We start from the raw sequence: 15,303 nt of genomic DNA, 5'->3' as shown, positions 1-15,303 counted from the left end.
TCTAATCTGTTTCTGGGGAAAGGCAGGTCTTACCAACAGCTTTTCCTGTTTGGACAACATTTCGGCTGGTTGTGACCATGACGTTTCCAATTTTTTTGCCACGTTCACTGTTTTGAACAGAACTGATAAAAGCAAAGAAGTTTTAAGGACATTACAAAAATTCACACATACCACACCCTATAACCATCCCCAAGATAAAATTATTGAGAAAATAAGCTAAATTATTTGTCATGCATCAGTTAGTTAAGTAACCTTTTAAGCATGTAAACTTTCAGAAAATACTAAAATAACATGCAGACGAACCAAAAAAAGGCCATAAGGATGCATGGTTAATTCTCCCTACAGTTATGATTTGCTAAAGTTACTCCACCAGAATAAAAATGGCAAATTCTGTTATTAGTTCACACCATTCTCTATGAAACAGCAGTGTTTTCACTCTGAAACATACACACTGCTGAGCTGGAGAATGTTATGCACATATTTGGTTACTATTTGAAGCACAAGTCTATCAAGTGGAGAAAAACAATTCCTAATTAGCAATGAAACACATGGCATAAACTCAGACATAAAAATTTTCCTAGTTTTTTCTCTAAATACTCACTGTGAGAATCTTAACTTCATGTCTGACACTGAGTACTGGCCTTGAAAAGGATGACTGTAAAACAAAGTTTGAGACTATTAGACCATGAGTATTTTCTTAATAGAGTCGCAAAAGAACATGGTCCCAAGGAAGTATAAGTAAACCTTGCAGGGGTGACCCAGCTGGGTGGCGGTGTTCTGCACATGACAGCAGGAAACCTGCTTTGAGCATAGCTCTCTACTTACAATCTTGGGAGCCTTTTTGAGCTTATTTCCTCCTGGTAAAAATAGGGATTTTTTTTCTTGGAGTCGGGGGTGAGAAAGGTTTCTGAATGCTACACTAATGTTCTTATTTATTTGGTCTGGGGTTGGGCTTAAGCATCAACATTTTTAAAAAGCTCCCCAGAAGAGTCAGGGTTAGTAACTGACTTTTTAGGTCATGGTCATGGACTATACCTTGATTATGACTGTCTTACAGATGTGTGCTTTTGGTCACTGAAGATTTGCATGTATCAGTAAAATCTGTACTTTCTATATGAAAAGCAACTCAAAATGCAGATCTTGAAAATGAACAAAAGGGAAGAAGCCATGTGCATACATATATATATATGAAATCAGGCAACTTGACCAAAGTTATACTATAAAAGGAGTCAATAAATATCCACATTATTTCATACTGAGAGGTCTCTCTCAATGTCTAACAAAAAAAAAAGTGATTCTAATGAAATGATAGCTACTTATAAAAACATCAAAATGCTATTTATAGCTTTCCAAAAGACAACAAATGTCCTTATTGGCCATAGTAAGCATATGTAATTACTTTTTCTGGATTCTGAATGATAGGTTGAAAGGATTGAGAGTACTTAATCATTCTTCATATTCCTAGAAAGGCCATGTTTAAAGGATGAAAAATATCTGATGTTTACTAAAGGAAGTTAGAGGACTTCCTTCTTTCCTCTTTAGGAGTTGGAGAAAGGGTTTCATAGATTTCAAATCTTATAATTAGTTTGGAATATGTCTAAGTTATATCCTCTGGATAACAACTGAAGACTATTATTTCTTGTTTTTAATTTGGTGAAAATAATGAAAAACTGTTATATCTGCATAATTTTGCTACCTATATATTTCAGGTCTTTCTTGAGCTTTCCCTTCAGTCTAAGTAACTTTGACTTATTTATACATTTTTAGAAGTGCTGTTTTACAATCCTTTAAAACCCATTCCAGCTAAGTCTCTCATGGACCTACATCAACATTGGGAGAGCTGGTTCAAGTTAAAGGCACCACAGCAGATGCAGAGACTGGATGAAGATCTGAGCAGGTTATCAGTACAGAGCACTGGGGGAAGAGACCGGATGGCCCCGCAGGCCACACTGCAGATGGTAGAGGTGGACCCTAGCCCCACCACGACTGCCCCACCCCCGTCACAGTGAGGGCCACCAGGCAAACAAACTCACATCTGTTTTCCTTCATCACTCTTTAAAACACAGACCTTGTGGTTAGTGACGGAGAATACTTTGAACTCTTAGGTCTCTCATTTAATACTATTAAGATGTTTTTGCCTTTTAATTCTCTATGTTTTTACCACATTCAAATGCCAATAGAGGTTTCTGCTATAGCCCAGTGTGATGATTAAACTCACCAAAATTGTTGCCGAACCTAGTCATTTTTCTTGATAGATGATATAAAGTTTAACAGATATGTTCTTTAAAACCCTGCTACATTTCACCCTTGCAGATGCCTCCCTAAGTTCCGGATATTTATATGACATAAATATCTGGATTGTGTGTGTGTGTGTGTGTGTGTGTGTGTGAATATTCTTTATAGTACCACTTAAATCACATCCCCAGTCTAACTAACTGAACTCCAGCTCCCAAAAAATACAGTAGTCAGCACGAAGTTGGTTTCTGTCCGACTCTCAAGAAGTTTAAAATACAAATGAAAACATTCAGTGTAGACTTGTATTAAAAAAAAATCACTTTAATAATTTAATTTAGAAGATAAGTTCCTAGGATGTACAGTAGCTCCCCCTTATCTTTGGAGGACACATTCTGAGACTTTCAACGGGTGCCTGAAACTGCAGATAGTATACCGAACCCTATGTATACTGTCTCCTATAACATAACATACCTACAATACAGTTTTTTTTTCTTTCTACAAGACAGTTTAATTTTTAAATTAGGCACAGCAAGAGATTAATGATAAAATAGAATATACTGTAATAAAAGTTATGTGAATGTAGTCTTTCTCTTTTTCTCTCTCTGAAAATATCTTATTGCCCTGTACTTACCCTTCCTCCTCTTTTTTTTTTTTAAGATTTTATTAAAAAAAATAAAGATTTTATTTATTTATTCATGAGAGACACAGAGAGAAAGGCAGAGACATAGGCAGAGAAAGAAGCAGGCTCCCTGCAAGGAGCCTGATGTGGGACTTGATCCCGGACCCTAGGATCAGGTCCTGAGCCAAAGGCAGATGCTCAACCACTGAGCCACCCATGCGTCTCTACCCTTCCTCTTCTTATGATGATGTGGGATGATAAAATACTCAGTGATGAGATGAAGGGAGGTGAAGGACGTTAAGAATTGTGATGTAGCATTAGGTTGCTACTGACCTTCTGACGACATGTCACAAAAAGGATCATTTGCTTCAGGATTGCAGGTGACCCTGAGTAACTGAAACTGCAGATAAGGGGGGAACTACATACACATTCCACCAATGGAGAGATCACCTTAGTTTCTACTCTGTTCCATTCAAACAAAGATAGCATGCTTCACAAAAGTGGCACTCCACACATTTAAATGTCTTTTATGCCTACATGGATAAAGTCTGTCAACATTCAGTATTGTGACAGGTATTAAATTTTGTTGGTATTTTAGAATCTAAGTTGGAAACTTGGGTTTGACCACATACTAGGAGTTCAAATATTGCCTTTAGTTTTTTTACACTTCATATTTTAAAATAACCTCAGAGTCTCCACCAGTGGTATTCCTTCAAAGTTTCTATCTTGTTTGACCATTCTGCTAACGTACGGATCCAGGGAAAGGGAGAAAACTATCATGCAATGAACATTGCCATGTGCCAGACTTCCTCTTCTGAATTATGCCAAGAGCTGGGAGAAATGTTAATCCTTCCAAAAATGTCTTGAGCTTTTTGTGTAACAAGTAAGAATAGGGAAGCAGTTTTCAGCTGCTTCTCTGTATCTGGGATTTTTCGATCTATTTAAGGAGATTTTTGGAGATGTTCACATTGCCATCAAAGTTAAGATACGATCTTCTTTATACTGAGGCAGTAAATCGACCACGTTATGTACTATCAATCCTTAGAGGATGTGCTTACTTCGGATTTATTTCCGCAAGTGCCGGATGCTTGTTGCTGTTCCACACCCTGTAGTTGTGAGTGTTCTTCCAGGCTGTAACAAAGGTTGTCCCATAGTCCGATAATATCTTTTCATTATCTGTCAAGTAAATATTTGAAAGTTGAGCTGGACTGTAGCCAGTCAGGGATGTGAAGCTTCATCACCAAAACGGGTAAAGGAATGGCTTTATCCCCCCACCCCATGCTTTTTGGGGGAGATAGCCTACCAGATATCAGGAAACTTGGGTCTAGTTCCAGAAATCCTGTTAAGAAGCTATGTGGCCTTTGGCAAGTCACTTAATCACTCAAAACTTCATTTTCCTAACCAGAAAATAAGAGGGTTGAGCCAGATATATTCTAAGGTTCCTTACAATTCCAAAATATTTCCACTTCTCCTTACCAAGTTTAAGAGGCATAGTATTATCTACTAAGCAAAAACTGTAGACTGGACAGTGAGTAAAGATACTGATGTATATGTATAGAGTAGGCAATTAGAGTGTCTTACTATCTTTTCACAAATGTTATTTTTCTATGGAAAAAATTAGAATGAATACACGAATTGGTTCTTTTAGTCACTTTTTTTCTTCTTTGCACTTTATCTCACTATTTGGTGAAATTCACTGTGTAATTTCCATACATTTCACTGTCAAAACACTTAAATAACAAGGGAATTTTCTTTTTTTTTGGGGGGGGAGGGAAGTTTCTTATTTATTTATTTATTTATTTATTTATTTATTTATTTATTTATTTATTTTAAAATTTATTTATTTATAGAGATGCAGAGAGAGAGAGGCAGAGACACAAGCAGAGGGAGAAGCAGGCTCCATGCAGAGAGCCCGACGTGGGACTCGATCCCAGGTCTCCAGGATCACGCCCCGGGCTGTAGGCGGCGCTAAACCGCTGTGCCACCGGGGCTGCCCAGGAAATTTCATATTTAACGTTAACTCTTCAGCTTTTTCATAATCATGGGGAAGTTTTAATGCAGAGTATTTCTTCTGCTTAGAAGAATAGAAAAGGTCTGGAGAATAAGTTCAAATGGCTTTTGCATCATATACTGATTGTAAGTTTCCTGCTTTGAAGGTGAAAAGTGACTTTTGTTGCTGGGAAGGAAAGAGGATACACATGGCTCGAAATGCAACATAAGCTATTTCTTTTAGGAATGGATTTCTCAAATAGCTCCCTAGGTTGAATCTCTTTTTAACAGCAGCATAGGCCTGAGCCAGATTATTTGAGTTTGAATCCCAGCTCAGTCTCGACCAGAGGGATGAGAAAGCTACTTAACCTTTCTGTGCTCAGTGCCTCTCCTATAAAACGAAGAGAACACGGTCTTACCTCCAGAATTGTTGTGAGGATGAAATGAGTTAGAAGTAAAGTGCTCAAAACAAAACAGGTCCTTTCACATATGAAATGTTCCCCCTACCCCCCCAAAAGGCTAGTTACTATTATTATTCAGGACTCACAACTACCCAGGCAGATAGGTTTAAAAAGTAAATTACTCATGAAGCTAATATGATTGGTAGAAATTGGGATTTTCTTACTAGATTATTGAATGATTCTGAACTAGAGCATTTAAATCTTGGTGTCTCAGCTACTACAACTGTAGAAGAGGCAAATATTTAAAAATACCCCATTAACAAATAAGGACGTGCTCCAGAGCTTTTCTTTACAAATGAAGGACACACTCAGAAGCCTGGATTTCAAACGCCACACCTACCTTCACAAAGAACTAACCTGGGAGGTGACAGTGCTGGGGATGATTCAAACATCTACTGACAAGACAATGTGAATGTACGTAATGCAACTGTGGAACTATGTATTTATAAATGGCTACGATGAGAAATTTTAGATTATGTGTATTTCACCGCATTTTTAATAACTTCTCCCACACAGTGGTAGAGATAATTGAAAAAAAAGGAAAAAAAATAAAAGTTCAGCACTCTTAACAACAACAAAATCTGAGTATTTGCTACATGTCCATGATGGTAGGCAGCCACATGCAAAAGCTCACTGCAGACCTTCATTTTCTCTTTTTGTAGATTTCCTTCTCTATGGGGAACAAAATAGTTTTAATAGAAGAGTAAGTCTATCTTTACCTGCTCTATTTTAACCACTGAATGGGAATAACATTTCTTTGAATGGGCAATTTGAAGGTTTAATCACTTGGAATGTGATTTCCAGTGATTTCTATCTTTCATGATTCTCTTTTACACATCTCAAAAACATGTAAGCAGTTTTTATAAATACCCCCCAGATACTGACATATCCTCCTCCCACCTGGTGAAACACTAAGCAGCCATGTAAAAGTGCCAAAGACCTGCATTTTACTGTCTCAGTATGTTTGTTTCTATTATAAAGAAAAACGAAGTTTCAAAAAACATTTGGAACAGCAACCATTTTTGTAAAAGGATCACCACAAATAACACAAAACTAAAATTAAAAAAAATATATAGAAAAAGGTTTGGAAGGATATAAAATGCTCAAAATGTTAAGAGCAGTTATCTCTGTATGAGGAAGTAACAGATTATTTTATAATGAAAATATTTCTTATGCAATTCAAAACCTCATAAAGATTACAAAAGAAATAAGTGGCTGTGTGCTCTTTACCTAACTGCAGTGTGGCAGCCAGCAACGCGTGGATGTAGACAGCAAACTGGGCTCGGATCCATTCATCGCCTCCTTCCCAGCCTGTGCCATCTAGGAAGACATCATCCCGGTTCTCAGTCACGTGCCTCACCAGGTAATCTGCGAACCTGAGGTCTGCAGTAGTTGGGTTAAGCAGCTTCCTGAGTTCTGGATCATGGATCTGGATCAGAGCTTCTTCTACCTAGAGGGTATCCAGGTACAAGTCAGAGTCTGGGCATTCATGCAGACATCCATGCCACACTTTAAAAAGTAACTACTGGGAAGCTGAAGCTGAAAACAAAAATATGAATAACAGTATTCTCAAAATGTGAGGCTAAGAAAGAGGTTTTTACACTGAAGTGTTTTTTTTCTTTCTCTATTTAAAAAATCCTCATTTTGTTTTTAGAAAATATATGCATAAATATTTAATTTTGAATCATAAAAGTAACTCCTGTTGTTTGTAAATAATCTTGGAAAACAGAAATATGTAGTAAAAATCACTTTTGTCACACAACCAGAAATGAATTATAACAGTTAGTAAGTATAATTCCTAAAAATTCTTTGAGCCCACAGATACTATGGAATATTCTTATTATGTAACATGTGATATACAAAGAGATATACGTAACCTACAGGTTAGTTCTGAAGTAATACACACATACCCATGAACCCATCAACCTACTTTAGAACCAGAACCAGAATGTAACCAGTAATGTTGAAGCTACTCTGTGGTCCCTCCATCTGTATCCTCTGCCTTGGAAGGTATGGACTTATTTTTCTTCCTTAAAATTGGGATCCCATATTTTTCATTTCATTATTCATTTTCCCACGAAGCATGTTTTGGTAATTTCTATTAGAATCTATAAAAACCTACGGTGGGTGAAATTTCCTTTTTTAAAAAATTCTTTCAATTGTAAAACTGAACACATGATTTAAATTTCTCATATGTTGATGTCAAATATTTATCTGTAGCTCCTTCTTCCTGATATCAGGAACATATTAAGCAATCCTGGCTCACCCACTTACTAGCCATTTGATCTCTCTGCTCCTTAGCTTCCACTTGTTTATGAATAGCAATAATGCCTATCTCATAGGCTGTTAGAAGAATCGGATCAGTTAATATACCTAAGGTGCATAGAATGCCGGCACAGGAATTTTTACCTTTATTAGTGCCATTCCTATGCTGTCAGAATTCCAGTTAGGAAAGAAAAACAGGGACCAGCAGTGTCAAGGACACACGCTCATACATAAGCCCACCTCCACAATAGCATCACTGAGGTGCTTCTGTTGTCGGAAAAGGATGTTAGTAGCCCCAGCAACGAATCCACGGACGGTGACATCAGAGAGAAGATGATGCTGCTGCAATGCCATATAAGGCAAACACAGATATCCCTAAGAATCACAAGAGTGAGAGATAGCATCAGAAAAGTAATAGGACAGCCACTTCTCTGCTCAAGCCTAGAGAGCTAATACTAGGAAATGAAACTTCCGGATCTCGTCCATTGCCGGATCTCTAACAGAGTTCATCTTTGACTCACTACAATTTCAGGGGAACTTCAGGTCTTGACTGTACCGAGTCCAGTTAATCGCTCACCTTTTCCATGAGAGGTGGTCTAACATGGAAACTATCTTACTTGGTCATTTTGTTCTCAGTTCAATTCAAAAGCCTCCACAGTAACTAAGGAATTGGACTTTTTTATTTGGGAAATGAAGTTTTAAGCCCACGAAAAAGTATGTTGTTTAGCAGAAAGCTGTTAGTTCTTTCAGGAAAATTTGAAAACACAAAACCACCAACATACTGTTATAAGAATAGCAAAGCACTTGCACGGCATTTGTTTTATTGCCCTGTTGTTGAAAATCATGCAAAAATATTTCAAGATATTTGCTACTAAATGTTTAAAACAAAAAGCAAACAAAAACCACACTAGCAATAACTGTATATTTAATTAACTTCTATTTGGATTGTATTTGAAAATACAGCCCTGAAAATTATATTTGAATTGCCAAAGCACAGTACAAATTTCCAGAGAGTAAAGATGTTAACACTTCAATGATGCAGTGAAGGAGGATATGGCACTTCTTTTGGGAGATTCTAATCAAGACAGATTTCCAAGTGGCATAACTTGTGTATGAAGCCAAGAGGGTACACTTGTTTTCAATCTCAAGTCCTGTGACTTGAGTTTCTTTCTTTTCTTTTCTTTTCTTTTTCTTTCTTTCTTTCTTTCTTTCTTTCTTTCTTTCTTTCTTTCTTTCTTTCTTTCTTTCTTTCTTTCTTTCTTCTTCTTTTTTTTTTTTACTTTTCATCACTTAAAAAAACCCCACTGAACTAGATAGCATCCTCTGGATGATATGTTATATTACCGCATGAGAGTGTAGGAGACATCTATTTTGCTACTTCATGTTCTTTACCACATCCCAGAATATGTGTTGTCCCTAACAGGTGGTTGTTAAGTACTTAATATGGGAGAGAAGACTTCTAAAAGTTGGAATATAGGTCCAATAACCTGGTTTTATTCTTTTTCTTGACAATCTTCCTGTGTTCTATAAAATGCTAACCAATAGAGGCCGCAAAAATAAACTGTGCCCATGCATTAGACATACTCAGTACGGTCCTTTGCAACCCACACCCCTCCTGGGACTAAAGGCTGAAAAGACACTCCCCCTCCAGCCCCCGCCCCTCATTCAGGATCACTCAGCTGGTTTAAAGCTCCAGGGGTCATGTTTTACTTTGTGAGCTACATACTTAAAAACAATAGACTCCCCCAGCACTCAAATATCTATTTATAAACATAAATACTACAATATTGAATGCTCTCTATATGTTGTAAAAGTATGTTGTAAAAAAATCAATAGTTCAACACTTTAGAAATATAAAAAATTACATTCCTTAAGAAACTATACACATGCTCTCTGACCAGCATTCTACTTCTTATAAATCAGTCATCTGTACAATGGAACATCCAGCAGCAATTAGGAGTGATGAAATTCACTTCCAAGGAGTATTTGATAAAAAAAAGAATAAGGGGTATTAAAGTAAAGTGGGGAATAGTTTTCTACCATTTGTGTATAAAAGGAGGGAGAATATCTATACATTGTGTATGCATAAAATACCCCCAGAGAAAAACAGAAGACACTGATAATGCTGGTTACTACTGGAGGAGAGAGCATCTGAGTAGCAGGGGATGGAATGAAAGGGAGACATTTTATAGATACTTTAGAACCATGTGAAAGTATTACATATTTACAAACTTAAAATATTTCAAAATAACCTTAAAATTGGGATCCCTGAGTGGCGCAGCGGTTTGGCGCCTGCCTTTGGCCCAGGGCACGATCCTGGAGACCCAGGATCGAATCCCACATCAGGCTCCCGGTGCATGGAGCCTGCTTCTCCCTCTGCCTGTGTCTCTGCCTCTCTCTCTCTCTCTGTGACTATCATAAATAAATAAAAATTAAAAAAAGAAAAAAATTGTGTCACTTTTTAAAAAAAGTATACATATATACTTATATACATATAAGATTTTTATTTATGAGAGAGACAGACAGAGAGAGAGAAAGCATCCGTGGTGGGGAGAAGCAGGCTCCTCACTGAGCAGGGAGCCCCTCATGGGGCTGGATCCCAGGACCCTGAGATCACGACCTGAGCTGAAGGCAGTCCCTCAACGGATGGAGCTACCGGGTGCCCCATGTTGTAATTTCTTTTAACAATGGTCTATTTTTCTTAAATTTAAAAAAATCCCTTATTGTATGGTAGCAGCAAGAGTACAGTGCACCTCCTTAAACATAAACAGCCTCCACACTCAAGCCCACTTCTGGCTTTTCACTTTTCTAGAGTGCTTTAATTTCCATATTTGGAGCTACAGTAATATAATAGTAAAAAACAAAACAAAAAAACCCTGAAACATTCATTACTTGCACACCCATGTTCACAGCAGCAGCATTCGCGATAACCAAAGTGTGGAAGCAATCCAAATGTCCACTGACAGATGGTTGGATAAACAGAGTGTGATATATACACACAACGGAATATTATTCAGCCTTGAAAAGGGCAGAAATGGTGACCTATGTTACAGTATGGATGAACCTTGAGAACATTAGGTTAAGTTCAACAGGCCAGTCACAAAAAGATAAATAATGTATGTTTCAGTTTAAGATGAGAAACTTCTGGAGATCTATAGCACAGTGATGTGAACATAACACTACTAAATTGTATGTTTAAAAATTGTATTAGGCACCTGAGTGGCTCAGTTGGTTAAATGGCTGACTCCTGATTTTGGCTCAGGTCATGATCTCAGGGTCATGGGATCAAGCCCCACACGGGGACAGGCTCAGTGTGGGGCTGCTTGAGATCTTCCCTCCCCCCTCTTACTCCCTCTTCTGCTCCTCACCACCCTCCTCCACTTGTGTTCTTGCTCTCTCTCCCTCTCAAAAATAAGTAAAATCTTTAAAAACAAAAACCAAAATGACAAAACTAAGTAGCTAATCTTTTTTAAAAAACTAATAGACTCAAAAATAATTTTTTTAGTGATTACCTAAAATCATTTTTCCTATCCCTTAAGTACTAAAAATAAAAACCCTTTGTATTCAATTAAGAGTTACTTCAATCAAGGTGACTTTTCATCAGAGTTCCATTTATGGTAAGGTCCAACTAATTTTTACCAAATAATAAATATTGCCTCATAACTAGAAAAGAGAAATCATGAGATTAAAGCAAGTGGGAACCTTAACTCCCAAGGCTCTAGGCCTTTTGGCCGGTCCTCCTGTAATGGCTCTACTGTAATGGCTTTGCTCCAGTGTGTGGCCAATTCCAGTAGGAATTGATAGGAAGATTTAAAATCAGGAAAGCATAAGAAAAGCCCTCAGGACTGTTTTTCACATCTGAAAATAGTTACCCCAACTTCCTCTTTAGCTCTCTTCTATTTCCCTCATTCTTCTATTTCCCTCACTCCAACATTTCTCTGGTTCTAAAGTGGTAGAGTTCAGCAGAGCACACATATCACATGGGAGAGTTTTCTAATTTTCCTCCTTCTCCTTTGGTTCCCCTAGTTCTTCCCCTTCCCCCTGTGGGCACTGGACTCAAAAGCTTCCTCCAATCCTATCTCCTCTCCCTCTGCACTCCAGTTTTTCCCTACACTTCCCAAATCAGCTCCTAGGACAGGTTTAAGTATATTTCAGCATCTGGTATCCATAGTATTGACTCAGTAAAGCTCATTTCTAAAACTGACATGAAAGGCATCATCCTCCAGTAATTTCAAGTATCAGGGAGAAGACTGGAAAGCTGGAGAGCTGGGGCATATCTTCTAGACAGAAATGTTTTATTACGTATAAGTTCATTGAGTCAAGGGACTAGTCAGCTTATTCTCTTCAAAGCTCAATATCCTACCTTCAACAATATTCTCCAGGCACCCTAGCTTCTCTCTGGCTATTTTTAAAATTACTTTAAGCTGTTTGGCTAGCCTAATTCCTTCTGTAGAAGTCCTTTATGATCTTCAAGAGAGGAAAAAAAAGCCTAAAGGCAATTCAGTTTTAAGAATATTTCATTATGTCAACTATACTTCAATAAAAAAAAAGAGTATTTCATACTCCAAAGTTACTGACATGAAAGAATCAGTACTTGTATTTACAATTGTGATTGAATAACAAATTAGATTTTAATCAGTGTATAATAAAACATAGAACCAAAAAGAAAAACATTTTATTTACCATAAAGATGATGGTATCATACATTCAGTAGTGGCATAATGTATACAAATAGAAAATTCTGCCAAACATGGTTCATTGGCAGCCCACAAAATAGATGTTTACATTGCTTTAATTCAGCAACCTCATAGACAAAAACAAAATCGCTCCCCAGTTAATTGCCCTTTTGATATCTCCACACGATAAAAATTAGAGGGTGGGTGAAACACCCAAGAAAGGGCTTCAACAAGTACAGGCAGTCCTAACACCCACATGTGAGTTCAGAAAACCTGTAACTGGTGGCTACCAACCATAACCAACAGTTGGCGTGCCCTGTGTTTTCTCCCTAAGTTTCTAAATCCCAGTTTTAAGAAACTGTGCATTAATTCAATCAATCATAAAACAAAGTAAGATAATTTCAGAATCCCCCATCAGGCCACAAAATGAACAAAGCATTCTCTGTTAACTGTACTGCAATACTGACTTGGGGCAAATACTTATTTGTAAAGCTTGATAAACTGAGAAAGAATTTATCACAGAGGAAGAAATACATGTTCAGGTCAATACTACCCATCTTTCTTTTTCACATAGTTTTATTACTTCATGCATAAAGGATGGTATTTAGAGAAACCATAAAACTTTGCTCTAGTTACCAGAAAGATGTATCTGTCTTTCATGGTAGAGTGCAAGTTCATGGGTATAAGAATTTATAGCTTAGTATGGTATCTGGCATATGAAACACTATACATTTGGTATGTATTTTACAGTTTTCAAGGCAAATTTTCAGACCTGAAAATGTGTTCAACACTCTAAGTTAAACTCTAAAAGGGTTGTCAGGGGGGTACCTGGGTGGCTCAGTTGGTTGATCATCCAACTCTTGGTTTTGGCTCAGGTCATCATCTTATGGGTTGTGGGATCGAGCCCTGTGTTGGGCTCCAAACTCAGGGGTTATCTGCTTGAGGATTCTCTCCCTTTGCCCCTCCCCTACTCTCTCTCAGAAAAATAAGTAAGTCTTAAAAAAAAAAAAAAAATACAAGGGTTGTCAGATTCTTTAAGGGCCTCAGTAAGGAACACTAGGGGAACCTAGGTGGCTTGGTCAGTTAAGCATCCAACTCTTGATTTCTGCTCAGGTCATGATCTCAGGGTTGTAAAACTGAGCCTCCCATTGGACTCCTGGCTCAGTGGGGAGTCTGCTTGAGATTCTGTCTTTTTCCTTCTCCCTCTGCCTCTCCCTCTCCCCCCACCCCCACTCATGTATGTACTCTCTAATAAATAAATAAATAAATCTTAAGCACACACTAAACTTTACCTTTGTGAAGATGGCCAGGGGCATGCCATATTGGTCCTCTTCCAAACCAGAAATTAGCCCTGGTATCAGGACTGCCTGGCCCGTGTTAGCTTGAGGTTGTACAGTAATTGGAGGACTGTCTGAGGGTACAGACTCCTTTGGAAATGAGTTTGTCTGTTCTGACCCAACCTGTTCCCTTTCTTTCAAGGTAGGGTCCTCTAACACACTAGGATCCAAGGTCTCCCAGTCACTTTCTGAAGACTCTGGAGATGGGCGGGAAGGAGGTTTCAAATATTGACTAGTATCATTGGGTTCTTGTCCTTTGCTGCTGTCATCTTCTATTTGGAGCAATGGTTCTTCGGTCTTGATGCCAACATCTCCTCCATGGCTTCCTGTTATAATTTTCTTAACAGTTCCTGAGTTGGTATTTGAAATGTCAGGAGCAGACATAGAAAGAAAATCATTTGCAGAGGGATTACTTTCGTGAAGCCCAGCATCTTCAGACATACTCTTTCGGGGTCTGTACTGAGAACAGTCACTGAGACCATGTTCAATCATGCCTACAACATACAATAGAAGAGCTTGGCTTACAATAAGGTGAGAAAAAGTAAGAACTGCATATTCCATTCTAAATAGTGGAAGTCTCCTATAAAAATATTAATAAGTTATACTTGCACATGTTATAATTAAAAAAGAGAGAAATCTCATATAAAATAGAGAGACCCTTTGCCAAAAGAAAATCATGTTAAAATAGAAATGTTATCCCTAACAAATTTATTCCTAAAAATTTTTATCATTGAAAGTTCGAGTATAGGTTAAATGATAGGAAGAGTAGATACTGTCACCCTCTTACCTGGAAAAAGGGATAATACAGTCATCAGGGCACCCACCAATTTATTCACTGGAGAAATATAAAAGAGAACCTGAAATGGATTAAATAAAAATTAAATCAGAATATTCATGAATCTACAACATAAAAAAAGGGGGAGTGTAGAAAAGGAAAAATCCTTTACAAAAGAATAACAAGCTAATAAATATATTAATGAAAGAATAAAAAAAATTACCAAACATCCATCATGATTCAGTTAAAAATTAACAACAGAAGCTAAAACTACTGTGAAAAGTTGTTGGGCAACAGGACATTCACATAGCTTCAAATTTATCAGCCCATAGATTAGCTATTAGTTGCAAAATACTTCACTATGAAGAAATCTGGGGACTATCGCTTTAATCAAATGATCAAGTTTCACATCACCGATAATACTACAAACAGTTATGGGCTTCCTGGTGTGATAACTCTGAGGACACACCACCACTTGTATAGCAGTCTTGCCCCAAAAGTTTAATCTGAAATTAGCCAAAAGAAAATAATCAGACGAATCTAATCTTATAATTTAACTAGTCTAGATTCTTAAAAAAAAAACAGAAAGAAACAACAACAACAAAAAGAACAAGGTGGTAGAGCTGCTTGAGATTAAAGAGAACCACAAGGCAAGGCAATACATGACCCTTGATCCCCAGAGTGAAACAACCAGTTTATAGGATATTATTAAAATATCTGAAGAAATTTGAAAATGGACTGCATATTAGATATCATTTATTGTACAAATGTTATAACTTCTTGAATGTGAAAATGGTTTCTTGGTTATATGGGAATATACTCTTATTCTTAAGAAATACATCCTGGGGTGCCTTAGTGGCTCAGGTCTTGATCCTCGGTTCCTGAGATTGAGTCAGGAACTGACAGGGAGTCCTGTGTCAGACTCCCTGCTCAAGTGGGAAACTTG

The 15,303-nt window shown here is 37.5% G+C and overlaps 1 protein-coding gene across 7 annotated transcripts in view; it reads right to left on the bottom strand.

Annotated features, from left to right (window-relative positions):
- The window catches only part of AVL9 (AVL9 cell migration associated), an 80,502-nt gene that overhangs the window by 31,230 nt on the left and 33,969 nt on the right, over positions 1–15,303 (bottom strand). For 4 of the 7 annotated variants that reach the window (XR_007402083.1, XR_003143144.3, XR_003143145.3 and 1 more), the window contains exons 9-15: positions 14,370–14,439; positions 13,538–14,076; positions 7,810–7,944; positions 6,535–6,754; positions 3,913–4,030; positions 602–655; positions 34–122 (exon numbers count right to left, since the gene is read on the bottom strand). Coding sequence is in view for 3 of the 7 variants with exons in the window: in XM_025464567.3 (XP_025320352.1) it covers positions 34–122; positions 602–655; positions 3,913–4,030; positions 6,535–6,754; positions 7,810–7,944; positions 13,538–14,076; positions 14,370–14,439 (1,225 nt within the window). In the remaining 4 variants the exon portion in view is untranslated. Of the gene's footprint in view, positions 1–33; positions 123–601; positions 656–3,912; positions 4,031–4,157; positions 4,252–6,534; positions 6,755–7,809; positions 7,945–13,537; positions 14,077–14,369; positions 14,440–15,303 lie in introns of those variants that run through there. The other 3 variants (XR_004804864.2, XM_049093782.1, XM_049093783.1) reach the window with 3 other exon arrangements.

The sequence above is a fragment of the Canis lupus genome, chromosome 14 (assembly GCF_003254725.2).
Source record: "Canis lupus dingo isolate Sandy chromosome 14, ASM325472v2, whole genome shotgun sequence".
NCBI lineage: Eukaryota > Metazoa > Chordata > Mammalia > Carnivora > Canidae > Canis > Canis lupus.
Note: the sequence above shows the minus strand (reverse complement) of the source record. Positions and strands in the feature narration are given on the sequence as shown.